The 19,820-nt window shown below is 39.3% G+C and overlaps 1 protein-coding gene across 1 annotated transcript in view; it reads right to left on the reverse strand.

The window, feature by feature from the left end:
- Positions 1 to 339: 339 nt before the first annotated feature.
- The window catches only part of LAMA2 (laminin subunit alpha 2), a 605,756-nt gene continuing 586,275 nt past the window's right edge, over positions 340 to 19,820 (reverse strand). Inside the window, exons 61-65 of the mRNA XM_060167667.1 lie at positions 17,815 to 17,970; positions 15,108 to 15,261; positions 12,525 to 12,655; positions 3,569 to 3,791; positions 340 to 2,038 (exon numbers count right to left, since the gene is read on the reverse strand). Coding sequence (XP_060023650.1) covers positions 1,881 to 2,038; positions 3,569 to 3,791; positions 12,525 to 12,655; positions 15,108 to 15,261; positions 17,815 to 17,970 — 822 coding nt within the window. The 3' untranslated portion in view covers positions 340 to 1,880. The remainder of the gene's footprint in view (positions 2,039 to 3,568; positions 3,792 to 12,524; positions 12,656 to 15,107; positions 15,262 to 17,814; positions 17,971 to 19,820) is intronic.

Raw genomic sequence — 19,820 nt, forward strand, 5'->3', positions numbered from 1 at the left:
ATTTTTTTCTTTTTAAGTACCCAAGGCAATTTTAATGTCTAGCTAGACTTAAGAATCACTGTATTTATTGATCTCAAAGAATCCTTCCAACTACACCTTTCTAAGGCACTGATGTACAAGTTGACTCCGGCAGGGCTTGACTCTGATAGGAGTGCTGATTAAGTACCTTTGCTTTCAAGTTTATGTATCTTTTGTTTCAAGATTCAGGAAAGAATGGCATTAGCTTTTAATTTAGTAGCCTAGCATCTTTATTCCTGCTTATCTATTCATTATCCAGAATAAGCCCAAAAGTCATGTCAGTGTCCAGTGCAGAAGTAATACCTTCACTTTCAAAACACATTGGTTTTCAAAGGATTTTTATTGCTTAGAGGTTGGTCAAAAGGCATTAACTAGATACAATATTACATTATTTTCTTGTGTGTGTGAAAATGGCCAAGACAAAGTTAACAGTAGATTTTTCAAATGACTCCACAATTCTTTGTTGCCATAGTGGGTACCTTTTCTCTTAGAACAGTGGGTCTCAATCCTGACGGCACGTTAGAATTGCCTGGAAGGCTTTTTCAAAATCTTAATGCTTAGGCTATCAGAATCGCTGGACCAGGCACCAGTTCTTTGAAAGCTTGCCTGGTAATTACAAAATGGAGCCAGGGCTGAGAACTGCTTGCTCTAGAATGAAGTTGTGTGGACAAATTGGGTCAAGCAACTGGCCAGTGATGAAATGCTAAGAGTGTGTTAGCCATCTCCTTGATTAGAAACAGCACCTCCTTTTCCCCTGTGGATAACACTGTCAGAGATGATTATTCTTCTTTTGCTAAAATTACCACTGTGAGGAAAATCTATTCCTTTAAATGTTCAGCATCATTAGACTACAACTATTTCTACTGCAGGTGGCAAATGAAACGTTTCCTTAAGTTGATGAATAAAATCTAGGCCTGTCTTCTCACAGATCCCTTTGAAGATGATTGAAATAGTGGGTAAAAGAAGGAGAAAACACAGCAGTTTTTTTAGGACATTAATTTGTTAGGTTAAATTGCAACTCAAAAAGACCCAATGGTGTATGCCTTTTAAGTTTCAGCTTTGTTGTTTCCTCATAGGTAAAAACTGCATTTCAGCATTATTCCTCTGTGATTTTCCTCTGTAGATTGTGATAGTCACTGGAAACTTCAAGAGTCCAGAGCCTCAGTACTGTAGTATCAAATGTGTGCTAAATTGTCATTCTGGAGCTTGGTTCTGGTGTCTCCCCAAAGCCTATAAGTCATCATCAAACAAACAAATCAAGTAATTAAGCTCTCTGGCCTGAATCTGATCTATACTCTCCACCTTAAGCCTAAAAAGGTATCCATTCATGTAGCTAGTTAAATCCTCCAATAATGAATCTGGATCAGGGAAATGACTTGCTAATGCTTTTCGCAAACACGGGGAAAGGGAGCTCATTTCCTCCCATCACGCATCCGAAACCCACTGTGTTTTCAGTGGCCCGACAGAAAGCCAAAGCTGACGTACGTGGAAAAAGGATGACAGAAGTATTAATAGGAGTTAGTAAAAAAAAGTGTTGCCTTCACAAATTACATCTGAGCTCTTCTTGAGATGACTCCAGGGCATGTTGCAAATTCAACAATTTATGATCAGTTGCCTTTTATCCTTCAAATCACGCAAAACAAGCAATTATTTAGAATGCAGTAAATGGTTTAATATTTATGGACTTGAGAAAGAACTTGAATTAAAATTCAGTCTGGGATCTGAATTAGCACCATCAGAATACAGAAGGAATTTAATACGCATGCACAAATTAGTTTTAATAACATACATAAGTAAAATACATTTGTTTTACTTGATACGGTTGTTTTGGAGGATGCTTCTTGGAGTTGAACTTATTTTTATTAGTTGGCTGGGCATGATACAGGTTGAACACCCCTTAGTTCCAGGGCCTTGGCGAAATTCACCTCCAATGGCTTTCCCGTGCCTTTGGTGAGCCTTAGGGATCGGATGCAACCTCGGAAACGAATGTTGGTTGTCAGGCCAAACTGGTTGAGGCCCTCTGAAAAACCAAGCAAGGAGGGCTCAGTTTTGAAATTCAGCTACTATGTTAAGAGCATGCTTCAAAGTCAGCTGTTAGCTTAAGATGCAATTGGAATGCTATTTTACGTAAAGTCAGTGATTTTGTTCTTAGCTTTACTAACAGTTAAACTGGTAGAGAAACATCAACTTTTTTATAGTTATGTATTATGAAATATGGAGACATCTATAATTACACATTTGAAGACATCAAAGAATTTGGTTTGGAAGGGACAAGTTTACAGTTGTGAATTAAAATTATTAAATTTTATTTAATGAACCAAAGTAACTGATCAAATACTTTAAGTACTGAATTAGGACATGGACTTTTAATGGTGACTTTTTTACTTTCTTCCATTGTAAAGATAAATCCCAAATGGTTAAGTTTGTTGTGAACTCACACAAAATCTTTCTCTTCTTAAGGAGAGAGTCCCTTCTTTTAGCAGGCCTACTAGGTGCTAAGATACCATTTAGTAGACTGTAAATGGAGAAGTATATTACCTCCTTCATAATACCTTGGGGTTTGTCCTGATTGAAGCAGGAGATATTTTCTTTTTCTTTTTGTCCCCGAAATTTTTTTTTTTTTTTTGTCTGAGCCATGAGGCATGCAGGATTCTAGTTCTCTGAGCCACCAGGGATCGAATCCATGCCCTCTACATTGGAAGCACAGAGTCCTAACCACTGGACTGCCAGGGAATTCCCAGAAGGAGATATTTTCCAAACCCCAGGAGCAATTTTGGAAAGAGGAACTCAGAATTGGTCCCCATGACTTCTATATCTTTTCCATCATCAACTGCTGCTTAATATACATTTTGCTTGTTTTGTTAAGGAGAGGAGCTCTATATAAATGGGGACAAAGGTTTCTCTGGCCAAAATATTGAAAGACCATTCCAGCAGTCTGCATTACTACAGTATTTATTAAGAGGCTGTTGGCTTACTTCTTATCAAGTTGGGCACTCTTGTTTATAGGCACTTTGGGTAACTCTCTGTGGTTCACATGCTATATTTAATGTGCTGGAGAGGTATTTCTGAATGCAGATTTATTGCTTGGGTTTCTTTGTCATATAAACTCTATAATAGCCTAAGGGGGAAATTAGCTATGTTTAACCCAATGATTTCCAGAACTTGAGGAAATAAGTTCCATAACATTTAATGATTCCTCTGGTATATTAAATTTTTAAAAATGAGAAAGAACACCGATTCTGGCCCTGATTGCTATTAAATGCCTCATATCTTTATAAGCCAAATGCATTTCCTCTAGCCTCCATCTCCCACGAATGAAATTTTGGAGGCAATCATGAAAAGTTCAGTCCCATGTGGTTTATATAAGTAAAATGCTCATTTTACACACTAGAAATGTCAGATAATGTATTATTTATTGGAGCAGATTCTAAAGCTAGGAAGCAAGTATACTTAAGCACACATTCTTGAATGTATTTATAGAATATAAATGTGTTCAAAACCACTAACAAAACAGAGCAAAGATATTCTTGCTGGGGTAGGCAACACTCACCTGGGAACCCTCCAACAAACACGGGGTCATTTGTATCAGCGGATGTAGATGCTCGATTTGGGCTCTGGGCTTCCACCTGGTTCCCATCTACTGTCAGCTCGATTCGGTGCTTGACCTTGTTGGCCGTGACTTTATGCCACTGTCCGTCACACAAATGCCCTGGGATCCCAGCATCATAGACAGCAGTGAATCGGCCGGCGCCATTGTCCACATGAAACATAAGCTAGAAAGCAGGAAATTGAACAGCCACAGATGGTTTCATTGGAAGGGTGTCACGGTGGTTCACAGAGTAAAAGTCATCTCTAGAAAAGTCATTAGCTGAAATAGTTTTAAATGAATAACTTAGGCATATTAGATTAAAAAAAAAACTTGACAGAAATTAAAATGCAGATTTAATGACCAGGAGTCACAAATTATGCTCTTTACTTTCGGACATTGTTGGGAGCAATAGGCAAGACGTATGAGGCTGGTAATAAATAACTCTGCTTTCAGAAAATGTGAAATACAATTTGAGGCCGAGTGACAGAAAAAGGATGTAGTATACACTGGGAAAAATTCTACCACAGATCTTTTTAGAGTGTGGGAGTTCTTAGGAATCTGGTTTACAAATTCATTTGAAAGGATGATTTTTTTTTTTAAGATTTTGATGTTTTAATTGTATATTTTTTCCTTCACAGAATCTATTTTATATATAGGATTGAGAGTTACATAAATTACATTTTGGGGCAAGTTTCATGTCACAGTTACCAAAGACTTTGAGCCAGAAGGCCAGTTCAATTCTTAACAATGAAGAACTTAGACTAGGAGTTCTTGTCTAAATGAGAAAAATCTGTTTTTAGTAACATAGAATGGGCCCTGAAACTTGAGATTGCAGAATTCTTTTGAAGCTGATGAAGAAAAGAAACATATTGAAACATTAAAAACAGTCAGTTTGGCAAAACATTTGACAAGGTAAAAGAAAAGAAATAGGGGTTTTAAAAAGAAGATTAAAAGTGCAAGTAAATAGGTGAAAAGTTTGTAAACTATACAGTGATGTAAATATTAGTTAAGATTTTGCTATATTCGGTGAAATTTGTAACAAGGGAGTTTGGCATATAAAAAGAGCTTGGTGAGAAATCCATATGCATTGTGATGGAACTCGACACCCTGACAAGTTGCAGGGAACTGTGATTATAATCAGGTGAAGAGCAACACTGACAAGATGCATTGAAACTGTGTGTTGAAAATCTGGCAAAACTATTATTATTATTTTTTTTACATCTTTATTGGAGTATAATTGCTTTACAATGGTGTGTTAGTTTCTGCTTTATAACAAAGTGAATCAGTTATCCATATGTTCCCACATCTCTTCCCTCTTGTGTCTCCCTCCCTCCCACCCTCCCTATCCCACCCCCCTAGGTGGTCACAAAGCACCGAGCTGATCTCCTGTGCTATGCCGCTGCTTCCCACTAGCTATCTACCTTAGTTTGGTAGTGTATATATGTCCATGCACTCTCTCACTTTGTCACAGCTTACCCTTCCCCCTCCCCCATATCCTCAAGTCCATTCTCTAGTAGGTCTGTGTCTTTATTCCTGTCTTACCCCTAGGGTTTTAATGACATTTTTTTTCTTAAATTCCATATATATGTGTTAGCATACGGTATTTGTATGACAGACTCTAGGTCCATCGACCTCATTATAAATAGCTCAATTTCGTTTCTTTTTATGGCTGCGTAATATTCCATTGTATATATGTGCCACATCTTCTTTATCCATTCATCCGATGATGGACACTTAGGTTGTTTCCATCTCCTGGCTATTGTAAATAGAGCTGCAATGAACATTTTGGTACATGACTCTTTTTAAATTATGGTTTTCTCAGGGTATATGCCCAGTAGTGGGATTGCTGGGTCATATGGTAGTTCTATTTGTAGTTTTTTAAGGAAGCTCCATACTGTTCTCCATAGTGGCTGTACCAATTCACATTCCCACCAGCAGTGCAAGAGGGTTCCCTTTTCTCCACACCCTCGCCAGCATTTATTGTTTGTAGATTTTTTGATGATGGCCATTCTGACTGGTGTGAGATGATATCTCATTGTAGTTTTGATTTGCATTTCTCTAATGATTAATGATGTTGAGCATTCTTTCATGTGTTTGTTGGCAGTCTGTATATCTTCTTTGGAGAAATGTCTATTTATGTCTTCTGCCCATTTTTGGATTGGGTTGTTTTTTTTTTCTTACTGAGCTGCATGAGCTGCTTGTAAATTTGGGAGATTAATCCTTTGTCAGTTGCTTCATTTGCAAATATTTTCTCCCATTCTAAGGGTTGTCTTTTGGTCTTGTTTATAGTTTCCTTTGCTGTGCAAAAGCTTTGAAGTTTCATTAGGTCCCATTTGTTTATTTTTGTTTTTATTTCCATTTCTCTAGGAGGTGGGTCAGAAAGGATCTTGCTGTGATTTATGTCATAGAGTGTTCTGCCTATGTTTTCCTCTAAGAGTTTGATAGTTTCTGGCCTTACATTTAGGTCTTTAATCCATTTTGAGCTTACTTTTGTGTATGGTGTTAGGGAGTGATCTAATCTCATACTTTTACATGTACCTGTCCAGTTTTCCCAGCACCACTTATTGAAGAGGCTGTCCTTTCTCCACTGTACATTCCTGCCTCCTTTATCAAAGATAAGGTGACCATATTTGTGTGAGTTTATCTCTGGGCTTTCTATCCTGTTCCATTGATCTATATTTCTGTTTTTGTGCCAGTACCATACTGTCTTGATTACTGTAGCTTTGTAGTATAGTCTGAAGTCAGGGAGCCTGATTCCTCCAGCTCCGTTTTTCGTTCTCAAGATGGCTTTGGCTATTCGGGGTCTTTTGTGTTTCCATACAAATTGTGCAAGTTTTCGTTCTAGTTCTGTGAAAAATGCCATTGGTAGTTTGATAGGGATTGCACTGAATCTGTAGATTGCTTCAGGTAGTAGAGTCATTTTCACAATGTTGATTCTCCCAATCCAGGAACATGGTATATCTCTCCATCTATTTGTATCATCTTTAATTTCTTTCATCAGTGTCTTATAATTTTCTGCATACAGGTCTTTTGTCTCCTTAGGTAGGTTTATTCCTAGATATTTTATTCTTTTTGTTGCAATGGTAAATGGGAGTATTTTCTTGATTTCACTTTCAGATTTTTCATCATTAGTGTATAGGAATGCCAGAGATTTCTGTGCATTAATTCTGTATCCTGCTACTTTACCAAATTCATTGATTAGCTCTAGTAGTTTTCTGGTAGCATCTTTAGGATTCTCTATGTGTAGTATCATGTCATCTGCAACCAGTGACAGCTTTACTTCTTCTTTTCCGATTTGGATTCGTTTTATTTCCTTTTCTTCTCTGATTGCTGTGGCTAAAACTTCCAAAACTATGTTGAATAAGAGTGGTGAGAGTGGCCAACCTTGTCTTGTCCCTGATCTTAGTTCCTGATCATCGTGAGGACGATGTTGGCTGTGGGTTTGTCATATATGGCCTTCATTATGTTGAGGAAAGTTCCCTCTATGCCTACTTTCTGCAGGTTTTTATCATAAATGGGTGTTGAATTTTGTCAAAAGCTTTCTCTGCATCTATTGAGATGACCATATGGTTTTTCTCCTTCAATTTGTTAATATGGTGTATCATGTTGATTGATTTGCGTGTATTGAAGAATCCTTGCATTCCTGGAATAAACCCCACTTGGTCATGGTGTATGATCCTTTTAATGTGTTGTTGGATTCTGTTTGCTAGTATTTTGTTGAGGAGTTTTGTATCTGTGTTCATCAGTGATATTGGCCTGTAGTTTTCTTTTTTGTGACATCCTTGTCTGGTTTTGGTATCAGGGTGATGGTGGCCTCATAGAATGAGTTTGGGAGTGTTCCTCCCTCTACTATATTTTGGAAGAGTTTGAGAAGGATGGGTGTTAGCTCTTCTCTAAATGTTTGATAGAATTCGCCTGTGAAGCCATCTGATCCTGGGCTTTTGTTTGTTGGAAGATTTTTAATCACAGTTTCCATTTCAGTGCTTGTGATTGGTCTGTTCATATTTTCTATTTCTTCCTGATTCAGTCTTGGCAGGTTGTGCATTTCTAAGAATTTGTCCATTTCTTCCAGGTTGTCCATTTGATTGGCATAGAATTGCTTGTAGTAGTCTCTTAGGATGATTTGTATTTCTGCAGTGTCAGTTGTTACTTCTCCTTTTTCATTTCTAATTCTACTGATTTGAGTCTTCTCCCTTTTTTTCTTGATGAGTCTGGCTAATGGTTTATCAATTTTGTTTATCTTCTCAAAGAACCAGCTTTTAGTTTTATTCATCTTTGCTATCGTTTCCTTCATTTCTTTTTCCTTTCTTTCTGAACTGATCTTTATGATTTCTTTCCTTTTGCTAACTTTGGGGTTTTTTTGGTCTTCTTTCTCTAATTGCTTTAGGTGCAAGGTTAGGTTGTTTATTTGAGATGTTTCCTGTTTCTTAAGGTAGGATTGTATTGCTATAAACTTCCCTCTTAGAACTGCTTTTGCTGCATCCCATAGGTTTTGGGTCGTCGTGTCTCCATTGTCATTTGTTTCTAGGTATTTTTTGATTTCCTCTTTGATGTCTTCAGTGATCACTACGTTATTAAGTAGTGTATTGTTTAGCCTCCATGTGTTTGTATTTTTTACAGATCTTTTCCTGTAATTGATATCTAGTCTCATAGCATTGTGGTCGGAAAAGATACTTGATACAATTTCAATTTTCTTAAATTTACCAAGGCTTGATTTGTGACCCAAGATATGATCTATCCTGGAGAATGTTCCATGAGCACTTGAGAAAAATGTGTATTCTGTTGTTTTTGGATGGAATGTCCTATAAATATCAATTAAGTCCATCTTGTTTAATGTATCATTTAAAGCTTGTGTTTCCTTATTTATTTTCATTTTGGATGATGTGTCCATTGGTGAAAGTGGGGTGTTAAAGTCCCCTACTATGAAAGTGTTACTGTCGATTTCCCCTTTTATGGCTGTTAGTATTTGCCTTATGTATTGAGGTGCTCCTACGTTGGGTGCATAAATATTTACAATTGTTATGTCTTCTTCTTGGATCAATCCCTTGATCATTATGTAGTGGCCTTCTTTGTCTCTTCTAATAGTTTTTATTTTAAAGTCTATTTTGTCTGATATGAGAATTGCTACTCCAGCTTTCTTTTGGTTTCCATTTGCATGGAATATCTTTTTCCATCCCCTCACTTTCAGTCTGTATGTGTCCCTAGGTCTGAAGTGGGTCTCTTGTAGACAGCATATATATGGGTCTTGTTTTTGTATCCATTCAGCCAGTCTGTGTCTTTTGGTGTGAGCATTTAATCCATTTACATTTAAGGTAATTATTGATATGTATGTTCCTATTCCCATTTTCTTAATTGTTTTGGGTTTGTTATTATAGGTCTTTTCCTTCTCTTGTGTTTGTTGCCTAGAGAAGTTCCTTCAGCATTTGTTGTAGAGCTGGTTTGGTGGTGCTGAACTCTCTCAGCTTTTGCTTGTCTGTAAAGGTTTTAATTTCTCCACCAAATCTGAATGAGATTCTTGCTGGGTAGAGTAATCTTGGTTGTAGGTTTTCCTCCTTCATCACTTTAAATATGTCCTGCCAGTCCCTTCTGGCTTGCAGAGTTTCTGCTGAAAGATCAGCTGTTAACCTTATGGGGATTCCCTTGTGTGTTGTTGTCTTTCCCTTGCTGCTTTTAATATGTTTTCTTTGTATTTAATTTTTGTTAGTTTGATTAATATGTGTCTTGACGTGTTTCTCCTTGGATTTATCCTGTATGGGAGTCTCTGTGCTTCCTAGACTTAACTATTTCCTTTCCCATATTAAGGAAGTCTTCAACTATAATCTCTTCCAATATTTTCTCAGTCCCTTTCTTTTTGTCTTCTTCTTCTGGAATCCCTATAATTCGAATGTTGGTGCATTTAATGTTGTCCCGGAGGTCTCTGAGACTCTTCTCTGTTCTTTTTATTCTTTTTTCTTTATTCTGCTCTGCAGTAGTTATTTCCACTACTTTATCTTCCAGGTAACTTATCCGTTCTTCTGCCTCAGTTATTCTGCTATTGACCCCTTCTAGAGTATTTTTAATTTCATTTATTGTGTTGTTCATCGTTGCTTGTTTCATCTTTAGTTCTTCTAGGTCCCTGGTAAATGTTTCTTTCATTTTCTCTATTCTATTTCCAAGATTTTGGATCATCTTTACTATCATTATTCTGAATTCTTTTTCAGGTAGACTGCCTATTTCCTCTTCATTTGTTAGGTCTGGTGGGTTTTTATCTTGCTCCTTCATCTGCTGTGTGTTTTTCTGTCTTCTCATTTTGCTTATCTTACTGTGTTTGGGGTCTCCTTTTCACAGGCTGCAGGTTCGTAGTTCCCATTGTTTTTGGTGTCTCTCCCCAGTGGCTAAAGTTGGTTCAGTAGGTTGTGTAGGCTTCCTGGTAGAGGTGACTAGTGCCTGTGTTCTGGTGGATGAGGCTGGATTTTGTCTTTCTGGTGGGCAGGTCCACGTCTGGTGGTGTGTTTTGGGGTGTCTGTGGACTTATTATGATTTTCGGCAGCCTCTCTGTTAATGGGTGGCGTTGTGTTCCTGCCTTGCTAGTTGTTTGGCATAGGGTGTCCAGCACTGTAGCTTGCTGGTCGTTGAGTGAAGCTGGGTGTTGCTGTTGAGATGGAGATATCTGGGAGATTTTCGCCGTTTGATATTACGTGGAGCTGGGAGGTCTCTTGTGGACCAGTGTCCTGAAGTTGGCTCTCCCACCTCAGAGGCACAGCACTGACTCCTGGCTGCAGCACCAAGAGCCTTTCATCCACACGGCTCAGAATAAAAGGGAGAAAAAGTAGAAAGAAAGAAAGAGGAGAAAAGAAAATAAAATAAAGGTAAAATAAAATAAAGTTATTAAAATAAAAAATATTAAGAAAAAAATTTTTTAAAAAATGTAAAAAAAAACAAAAAACACGGACGGATAGAACTCTAGGACAGATGGTGAAAGCAAAGCTCTACAGACAAAATCTCACACAGAAGCATATACATACACACAAAAAGAGAAAAAGGGGAAAAAATAATAAATCTTGCTCTCAAAGTCCAACTCCTCAATTTGGGATGATTTGTTGTCTATTCAGGTATTCCGCAGATGCAGGGTACATCAAGTTGATTGTGGAGATTTAATCCGCTGCTCCTGAGGCTGCTGGGAGAGATTTCCCTTTCTCTTCTTTGGTCTCACAGCTCCCAGGGGCTCAGCTTTGGATTTGGCCCCGCCTCTGCGTGTAGGTCTCCTGAGGGCGTGTGTTCTTCGCTCAGACAGGACGGGGTTAAAGGAGCCGCTGATTCGGGAGCTCTGGCTCACTCAGGCCGGGGTGAGGGAGGGTTACGGATGCGGGGCAAACCTGCGGCGGCAGAGTCCGGCGTGACATTGCAGCAGCCTGAGGTGCGCCGTGCGTTCTCCCGGGGAAGTTGTCCCTGGATCATGGGACCCTGGCAGTGGCGGGCTGCACAGGCTCCCGGGAAGGGAGGTGTGGATAGTGACCTGTGCTCGCACACAGGCTTCTTGGTGGCGGCAGCAGCAGCCTTGGCGTCTCATGCCCGTCTCTGGGGTCCGCGCTGTTAGCCGCGGCTCGCGCCCGTCTCTGGAGCTCCTTTAAGCAGCGCTCTTAATCCCCTCTCCTCGCCCACCAGGAAACAAAGAGGGAAGAAAAAGTCTCTTGCCTCTTCGGCAGCTCCAGACTTTTTTTTTTCCTGTCAAAACTATTAAGTGTTGCTTATTCCCCCTTTTTGTCTCTGTGCTCCTGGATCTTTTTGCTTTACTGCCTTTGAGGATGATTTGAAGACTGAGAGGAAGGAGGGAAGAGGATAAGGAAAGCGTATTTTAGGTCAGTGTGTGGTTTTTCTTCTTGGGAGGCAACGGCACCCTAGGATTGGAAATGTGAACAGAGCTGAAGTATGATTCCTGTTGCAAAGGCAAATAGGAAACTTGTGAAATTGCTTGCTCTGCCTTCTTCTTTTTACCTGTGCCCTATAGTACAAAGTACATGAAAACTGGTTATCTCACTGCAGGTAGGGACAGAAAAGGCAGTTAGAATTAGATTATCCATTGTGAGCAAACCGGCACAATACTTTATATTCTACTAATATAACTTTATTATAAATTTGTTCTATTGTGCAATGGTATGTGGATGCTTTTAAATAAATTGAGCAATCAATATGTCAGCTAGACATCTTCATTTCTGAGAGGTGCCTACCCTGTTATAAGAGGCAAAGACTGATTTTAGACAATCTAAGCCCTTTTTTTCCCCACTGGAATTGATAGCTTCATAGAGCATGTATTCATAAAGAGGAGAATAACTTTACTTTTAACCACACAGTAACTAGCTTGAGATCCAAAACCACTTCGGCCATTATTAGCATAGTTGGCTTACCGTAGAATTAGCACATTTAAAGTTTACACTGGTCTACAAAATAAGTGTGTTGAAAACACACAAGAATTGAGATAATCCAGAAGGATGAAAAGATCCAATCTAGCTTTCTCCCAACAAAGACAAGAGCAGGGCTTCAAAATAGAGCAGATGTAGAGAATGGACTTGAGGACACGGGGAGGGGGAAGGGTAAGCTGGGACGAAGTGAGAGAGCAGCATTGACATATACACACTACCAAATGTAAAACGGATAGCTAGTGGGAAGCAGCCCCATAGCACAGGGAGATCAGCTCGGTGCTTTGTGACCACCTAGAGGGGTGGGATAGGGAGGGTGGGAGGGAGGGAGACGCAAGAGGGAGGAGATAGGAGGGTATATGTATACATACAGCTGATTCACTTTGTTATAAAGCAGAAACTAACACACCATTGTAAAGCAATTATACTCCAATAAAGATGTTAAAAATAAAATAGAGCTTTCTACATGTAAACGACAATATCGTGAAGAGAGCAGAAATGCTTAGACTGCTGATGCTTACCTTTTCAGCGATCATTTCAATACCCATTCCATCCATTTTCTGGCTGCTGATTCCCAGAAGAACTCCAGTGGTTCTAGTTGTGCGGAATTCAAATTCTACAAGAAGGTCCAATCCTACTTTGAACCCATCAACTGTAAAATGAAAACATTTTTAAAAAATTGTGGATTCGAGTTTAGGAACTGTTAATTCAAATTTGTACAATGCCACGGTTTTATTAGCTTTCAATTCATGTGTTAGACAACTATAAGTTCCAGACTTTCGTATGGCCTACACCTCCACCATTTATAGTTATTGCTTATTTTCTTGGCTGCCTTCCTTCCTAGAATATAAATTCTGTGAGGGCAAGGACTTTGCCTATATTGCTCACCATTTTATTTCTGTGCTCACCAAAGTATCTGACACATGGTGAAGGTTGAATATATATTTGTTGAATGAATGAATGAACACAGACTAAGATTGACTCAAAGAATCTCGCAGCCAGGTGTGATTGTCAGAAGTCTTGTTGCTGGATGAAGTCAAGCATTTCAATGATTATTCAGTAAAATTTCACTGGGGCACTCTACATGGTACCACGATGATCTGAAAGGGCTCAAATATCCCCAGACATTTTATTTATAAAGAAAGGAATTACAAATACAATTTTGAAGGATAAGATTCTGGGACATAACTAGACTTTTCTAGTTCATCAAGTTAAGTCTTTATAATTTTCCATATTTGATTCATTGGTTTACTTAATCTTTTAGCAAGTATTTAAGACATGCTTCTTAGAAACAAAGTAATCCATTAAGATCAGGCTAGACTAGACCTGCATGAAATATTAGAGGAAAACTCATGGAAATTTTTTCCAGGTCTCCTATTTATTAAGCAAGAAATAAATGCTATGTGTAACCACAACTATCTCCAATGAAGGGAGGCAGCTGTTATGTGAAAGACTTTTTTCTTCTACTGAGAACCTTGATGAGTTTGAATGGACAAAGACGGGCTTAGGGCAGATTTTAAGAATAAAGGGTAGAAGAAGCTGGAATTTTCTGCAAAATAAAACAATGATTTTGTTTCTGTTCCTGAAAGGAGGATAAGGAAAAGAGAGAAATAACATGAAGCCATTCAGCAGAGGATAGGGGGAATGAAGAAGCTATTAAACCCCCAGAAACTGGGTAGCTGGAAAGCTTTTAAGGACAAAGGTGTCAAAGGTTTAAATTGAAGTCGTATATTTTCCAGTAATGTAACCTCCTCTGACCACCCAAGTCTTATATAGATTGTATTACACTGTGTGTTGAGGTGATGGCAGGAGTTATTGGAAACTGGGGAAGTGGCTAATTTTCTGGTCCAGTTTGATCTCGAACCAAAAAAGCCCAGGCAGGATGGTAAGTTAATCTGTTAACTGCAGAAGTTGAAGCTGAAGCTTGCCATCAATTTGACGAAGCTAATGCCAGCTATCTGAATTTGCAGAAAACTTGAGAAAAGCTTTGGGCTTTCACAGAACATGGAATTTGGGGTTCAACATAACCTCCAACATTTCAATATTTAACATATCCTGTGTTTCTCTGTTTTCTGCTTCTGCACAGGGGAAATTTCCCATGTATCCCCTGGTGGAGGGCCCTGCTCTTCCGTCTCCAACCTTTGCATGTGTGTTCAACTCATCTTTTAAACCTACCTCAAATGTCAATTCCTCCATAAAACCTTTCCTGATTTCCCCAAATTAATGTTTCCTTAAAATATCCACAGAACCTTGCTTGTGTGTCTTCTCCAGTTTCTAATTATTTTTTACTTGTCTTCTTGTGATTTCTGAGCATAAAGAATCTTATCTATTGATAGCATGTTCTTGAAGGAAGGGAATGACATCTTATTTACTTCTGTTTCCCATGTTAACTTCTACATATTATGTACTCATTAATTTTTTTTCTAACCAGCAAATGCATGTTCCTATGGTAACCATAGGACTGATTCTATCTTAGAGTATGTTAATGTCAGACTTTTTTGTTATTATGTACAAGTGATTTCATATTTTTTCTTTCCAAATTGTACATTCACTGTCAGTGATCCAGACCTGCGCTGAAAATGCTCACTGGAACGGGGGGAGATACTTAAAGAAAGTCAGGGAAAGGTGCCAGTCATCATCTCCATCAGCAAGAAATGGGCACCAGTATGTGTGCATTGTGTGTGAGGGGAGAGCATGAAATGGAGCCTTGCAAGGAACTGAAGAGAGGAAGCAAGGAAAATGCTGCCTCATCTCCAGAAAGAAAGGTAGATGGGGAAAACTAGAAAGTAGATACATCACATAATATAAACATATGAACCTTCTTGTAGAATTACATTTATTTTGCTATGATTGATCTCCAGGGAAGGAGATGGAATAAACTCACCAGATAGCCTTTTACTTTATTTCTTCTATTCGTTCTTATCAGAATCGGACGTATTAATCTTTAAGAGGCATGTTTTTTATTACTTCTAAAAGTTTTTATTTCTGGTTTAAACAAAGGATGCTAGTTTCAGACCCCAGGGACTTTTATTTTCCCACACAAACAAGAAGTCAATATTTGGACCTAGTTAATATTCAACAGAAAGGACATGGAAGCACCTCACCTGCTTTGGCAAAACCCGTTCCGTCAAAATACGTTCCTTTCTGAGCATTTGCAAAACACGTCCCGACACGGTAGCTGGAGGTTGGCTGTTCAAGATCGGCAGGGGCTTCTGCCATCTGAAGATTCCTGATGCAGCCATCAATGCTGTAGGTCACCTAAACATTCAGGTCAGAAGAAACACATATCGGGTTTTAGCAGAAGTTTGCCTTTATGTGGAATGCAATCATTGGTAGGGGGTTCTGTGTGTATAAACATCTGCCGATTGTCCTAGGCCATCTCCAAAACTGCCTGGATCGGCACCATCAGCCCAGGCTTCAGAGCACAGGTGCAGAGAATCCGGTGTTGTGCTTCGCAACTAAGACAGACAGCGGTCCCCATCCCCCCGGGGCGGCAGACTGGCCTGTTAGGAACCGGGCCGCACAGCAGGAGGTGAGGGGCGGGCGAACGAGCGAAGCTTCATCTGTATTTACAGCTGTTCCACATCGCTCGCATTACCACCTGAGCTCCGTCTCCTGTCAGCATTATGGTGAGTTGTATAATTATTTCATCATATATTACAATGTAATAATAATAGAAATAAAGTGCACGATAAATGTAGTGCGCTTGAATCATCCCCAAACCATCTCCCCTGCCCCACGGTCCGTGGAAAAATTGTCTTCCACGAAACTGGTCCCTGGTGGCAAGAAGGTTGGGGACCGCTGAACTAGGATGTGTCTAGCCTGGAATATGATTGTTTTGATATTCTAAATACTGCACACTACGTCTCTAGTGGGACCACTGGCTTGACAGACTCTGGGCCCCTATGGAAATTGTAACTTTTAATTAGTCTCTTATGTTTCTATTTCATGTTTCTAGTAACAGTTTATTAACCTTACTATATATACATTTTTTTCACAATCTATGTTCAAATTCTACTTGAAAAGATAATTAGGTTCGGTTCAGTGCTTCTTCCTTATGAAAATCTAAGGAAAGCAGTGGATACTTTCCTAAGAAAATGCACATACACATGAAACTTGAAAGCCTGCGTGACACATTCAAAGTTTAAGGATTTTAGAAATAAATCAATCCTATTCTGCTTCATTATATTTCATCTGGGTTAAGGGATGCACGTTAATCACTCTTGCGACTCTCTGTTCAGAGGCTCTCACTTTGATTGGCCTGCGTAGCACAGCCAATAGCTGTGAAGGGGAAGTAATACTGATCAGCCACAAGAGGAGCCAGATACTGAGAACTGTAACCATCACGGACAATTGTCTTTGATGAAGAACGATGCTGCATCGTCACGTGTTCTGATTTGAGCATAGAAATGAACCACACTCGTGTGTAGTGCATTTTCTAAAAACACTAATCCCCTGTGCTTCTTAAAAGAGTGCTTTCCAAAGCCAACCAGGACACATGGTCTGACAAAAAATTATTTTGTGAATACTGATTTACAAAATTTGTGAGGACTTTAAATTCTGACTCCAGTATTGGATAACAGTACTCTAGATCAGGGAGCCCCAATCCCCATGGTACTGGTCTGTGGCCTGTTAGGAACTGGGCCGCACAGCAGGAGGTGAGGGGTGGGAGAGTGAGTGAAGCTTCGTCTGTATTTACAGCTGCTCCCCATCGCTTGCATTTCTGCCTGAGCTCCGCCTCCTGTCAGATCAGTGGGGGCATTAGATTCTCATAGGGGCGCGAACCCTACTGCGAACTGTGCGTGTGAGGGATCTAGGTTGCACGCTCCTTAAGAGAATCTAATGCCTGATGATCTGAGGTGGAGCTGAGGCAGTGACGCTAGCACTGGGGAGCGGCTGCAAATACAGGTTATCATTAGCAGAGAGGTTTGACTGCACAGAGACCATAATAAATCAGCTGTTTGCAGACTCACATCAAAGCCCTAACAGTGAGTGGCAAGTGACAATGAAGCTGCATCTTACGGAGTAGACTGGACATAAGCAACACGCTTTGGGTGTCACTGTCTCGCATCACCCCCAGATGGGACCATCTAGTTGCAGGAAAACAAGCTCAGGGTTCCCACTGATTCTGCATTATGGGGAGTTGTATAATTATTTCATTATATATTACAAGGTAATAATAATAGAAATAAAGTGCACAGTAAATGTAATGTGCTTGAATCATCCCCAAACAACCCTGTGCCACTCCACCTCCCCGCCCCGGGTCTGTGGAAAAACTGTCTTCCACAAAACTGGTCCCTGGTGCCAAAAAGGTTGGGGATCACTGCTCTAGATACTGCATCTCTCAATATTTGCTAAATGTCTAGTCCCGAAACAATACCATCAATATCATCATTATCATCTTCCTTGTTGTCTTAGTGCTTTCTGTATACTTGGTATTTTTCCAAGCACTTTAAGTATATTACCTCATTTAATCTTTCCATCAACCTTGCTTGTTTGGTTATTATTATTAAACTATTTTACAAAAGAGGGAACTTTTCAAAGAAAAATTAAGTAAGTTGCTCAGGATCGCACAGCTACTTAACAGTTAAGCACATATTCAAACCAAGGGAGTCTGGCTCCAGGGTCCACACTCTGTTTTGTAATATTGCCTCTCATAGTCAGATCTGTCTAGAAAATTTGTCACTTCTCAGAAAAGATGATTTCCTATTCATCTATAATTGGTCATGGGCCAATGTGACCTAATAATTCAAAATACATTCATGACTCAGGCAGCTGTTTAGGCCACAAAGAAACAAATTAGACACTCACTGGACCAATTCTTCGGGTAGTGTAGTTAATGGGTAGCCCGCCAATATACAGCATTCCCACAACATCCAGAATATCAGCTTTCTTGGGACTGATGGTTCTGTTGGAGGCACCGTCTACGTAAATAATTCCTTCTTGCTTAATTCGAACAATCTTAATCTACCAAAAGAAGAGGAGTCATTAACACCAATCATAGATAAATTTCAAATATGCAGAGTATAAAGCATAAGAACTTTTAGGATATTCCTTAGGAAAAAGTGAAACAACTTACTGAGGGCCTAATATGTGCTAAACCCATAATATAAGTGAAATTAAATCTGTTTACAGAATGTCTCAAAGTCTGTCTTTTCCATTAGTACCATCTCCAAAAGAGGAGAGAATCTTCCTGGGTGAGTTTTAGATTGAAGACTCTTCTATAGTAGCCAAGTGAGCATCTGTATCAAGAGTATGCTTGTTGTAAGGAAACTTGCAGATTGAGAGCCCTGTCATGAATTAAGTGGGCTGCAAAATTCATGTCCAAATTCAAAAGTTCATTGGTTTGATTGAGCAAAGCCTGGTCTTCCCAGCACAATTTCAGATATGCTACATCCCTCTGCTTAAGAGGCATTTCTCAGTGCAGACCTGCAGGAATGCAGTGCATCCGGGCTGCACTGCCATTTCTGCAGCAGCTGATTAGTACAAAGTCAGGGAGGAAGATGGAAGGCTGACTGGGCTGAAATGACAGCAGCGGATTGAATTATTTTCTGGGGCAGAGTGAAATAAAAAGTGTGGAGACTAGCTTGAGCATAAAATCCTTGAGTCTGAATTTAGGAAAAGGAGCATGTAACCCTGTGAAATGCTGGAGTACAATAATGGTTTAAAAACGAATCTACATCAGGATTAGAGTAATTTAAGACCTTATTTTACACTGATCTATTCTGGTTTTGGAAATAACTTTCTAAAAACCTGCAAGGATAAAATCCCTCCTTAATTTGGCTACTTAGCGTAATCCCAGCCTCATTGTAGCCCAACAATATGTCTTTTTCTCAAGTGTCATATTTATTATGCTATTAGCCAGAGATGAGAATAAACCTTAATGAGAGCTCCTGCATAAAGTATTTGCTAGTCATAAGCTCCCTAGAAAATTTCTTATTTCTAGATAACAAGTTAGTTGACTTTGCGTTTATATTGTATTTTTTCAGGTTCCTTGGCTTTCTATATGATACAAGTCCAAATATGTTAATATATAAAATCCAATATCTAATAATATCTTACTCTAAAAATTAAACATTTAATTTGTCCACCTAGCGAAGCTTTACTTGATAGGCTACCACAGGTGCAGAGACAAATTCCGAGTTTTTGTTTTAATCAGGCAGTATATTATCTACTTGCAGTCATGCCAAAGAGGACAGTAAGCTGGCAGGTGAGCCTTCTGTGCCCATAATAGTACCAGCTTCTGGGTGTAAGGCCAACATTTAAAAAGTTGTTCCAAATGACTGTTAGTGGAAATGATACCCCAGAGGCCTTTAAACGGGAGGTAGCAGATTCTCAGACTCTTGGTGTGCTCAGACCACTGTGGGGTGGGGGTGGGGGGAAGGCGCAACCATAGGGCCCATTTTAGGTTGCCAGCTTTTAAGCTGGTCAAATATTATTTCATAAAGAGAGGTTATTTTAGCACTTTAAAAATAGGAAAATATAATCTTAGAAGAAATATTATTCCTTTCAATTGAATACATAGAGCTTTATGATTAACGCACTCCATTGTCCCATAATAATAATAATACTTACTTAGAGTACTGGAAATGTCTTCAATTGCCTGGCCCTAGTTTGTGGACAGATGTTTGGGAACCACAGATGTACAGCAATGATGGAATCTTATAGCACCATGATGAGGCATGTAAGTGGTCAACTGTAAACCTACCCAGGTTTGATCGCGTCTTCCTAGGTTGGGCAGTTATATATGGCACTTACTGTATTTTTGGCCTCGGCCACGTTCCAGTACCGCCAGAGTCAGTGTCTGCACTGGCAAG

Source organism: Lagenorhynchus albirostris, chromosome 12 (genome assembly GCF_949774975.1).
Source record: "Lagenorhynchus albirostris chromosome 12, mLagAlb1.1, whole genome shotgun sequence".
In the NCBI taxonomy this organism is placed as follows: Eukaryota; Metazoa; Chordata; class Mammalia; order Artiodactyla; family Delphinidae; genus Lagenorhynchus; species Lagenorhynchus albirostris.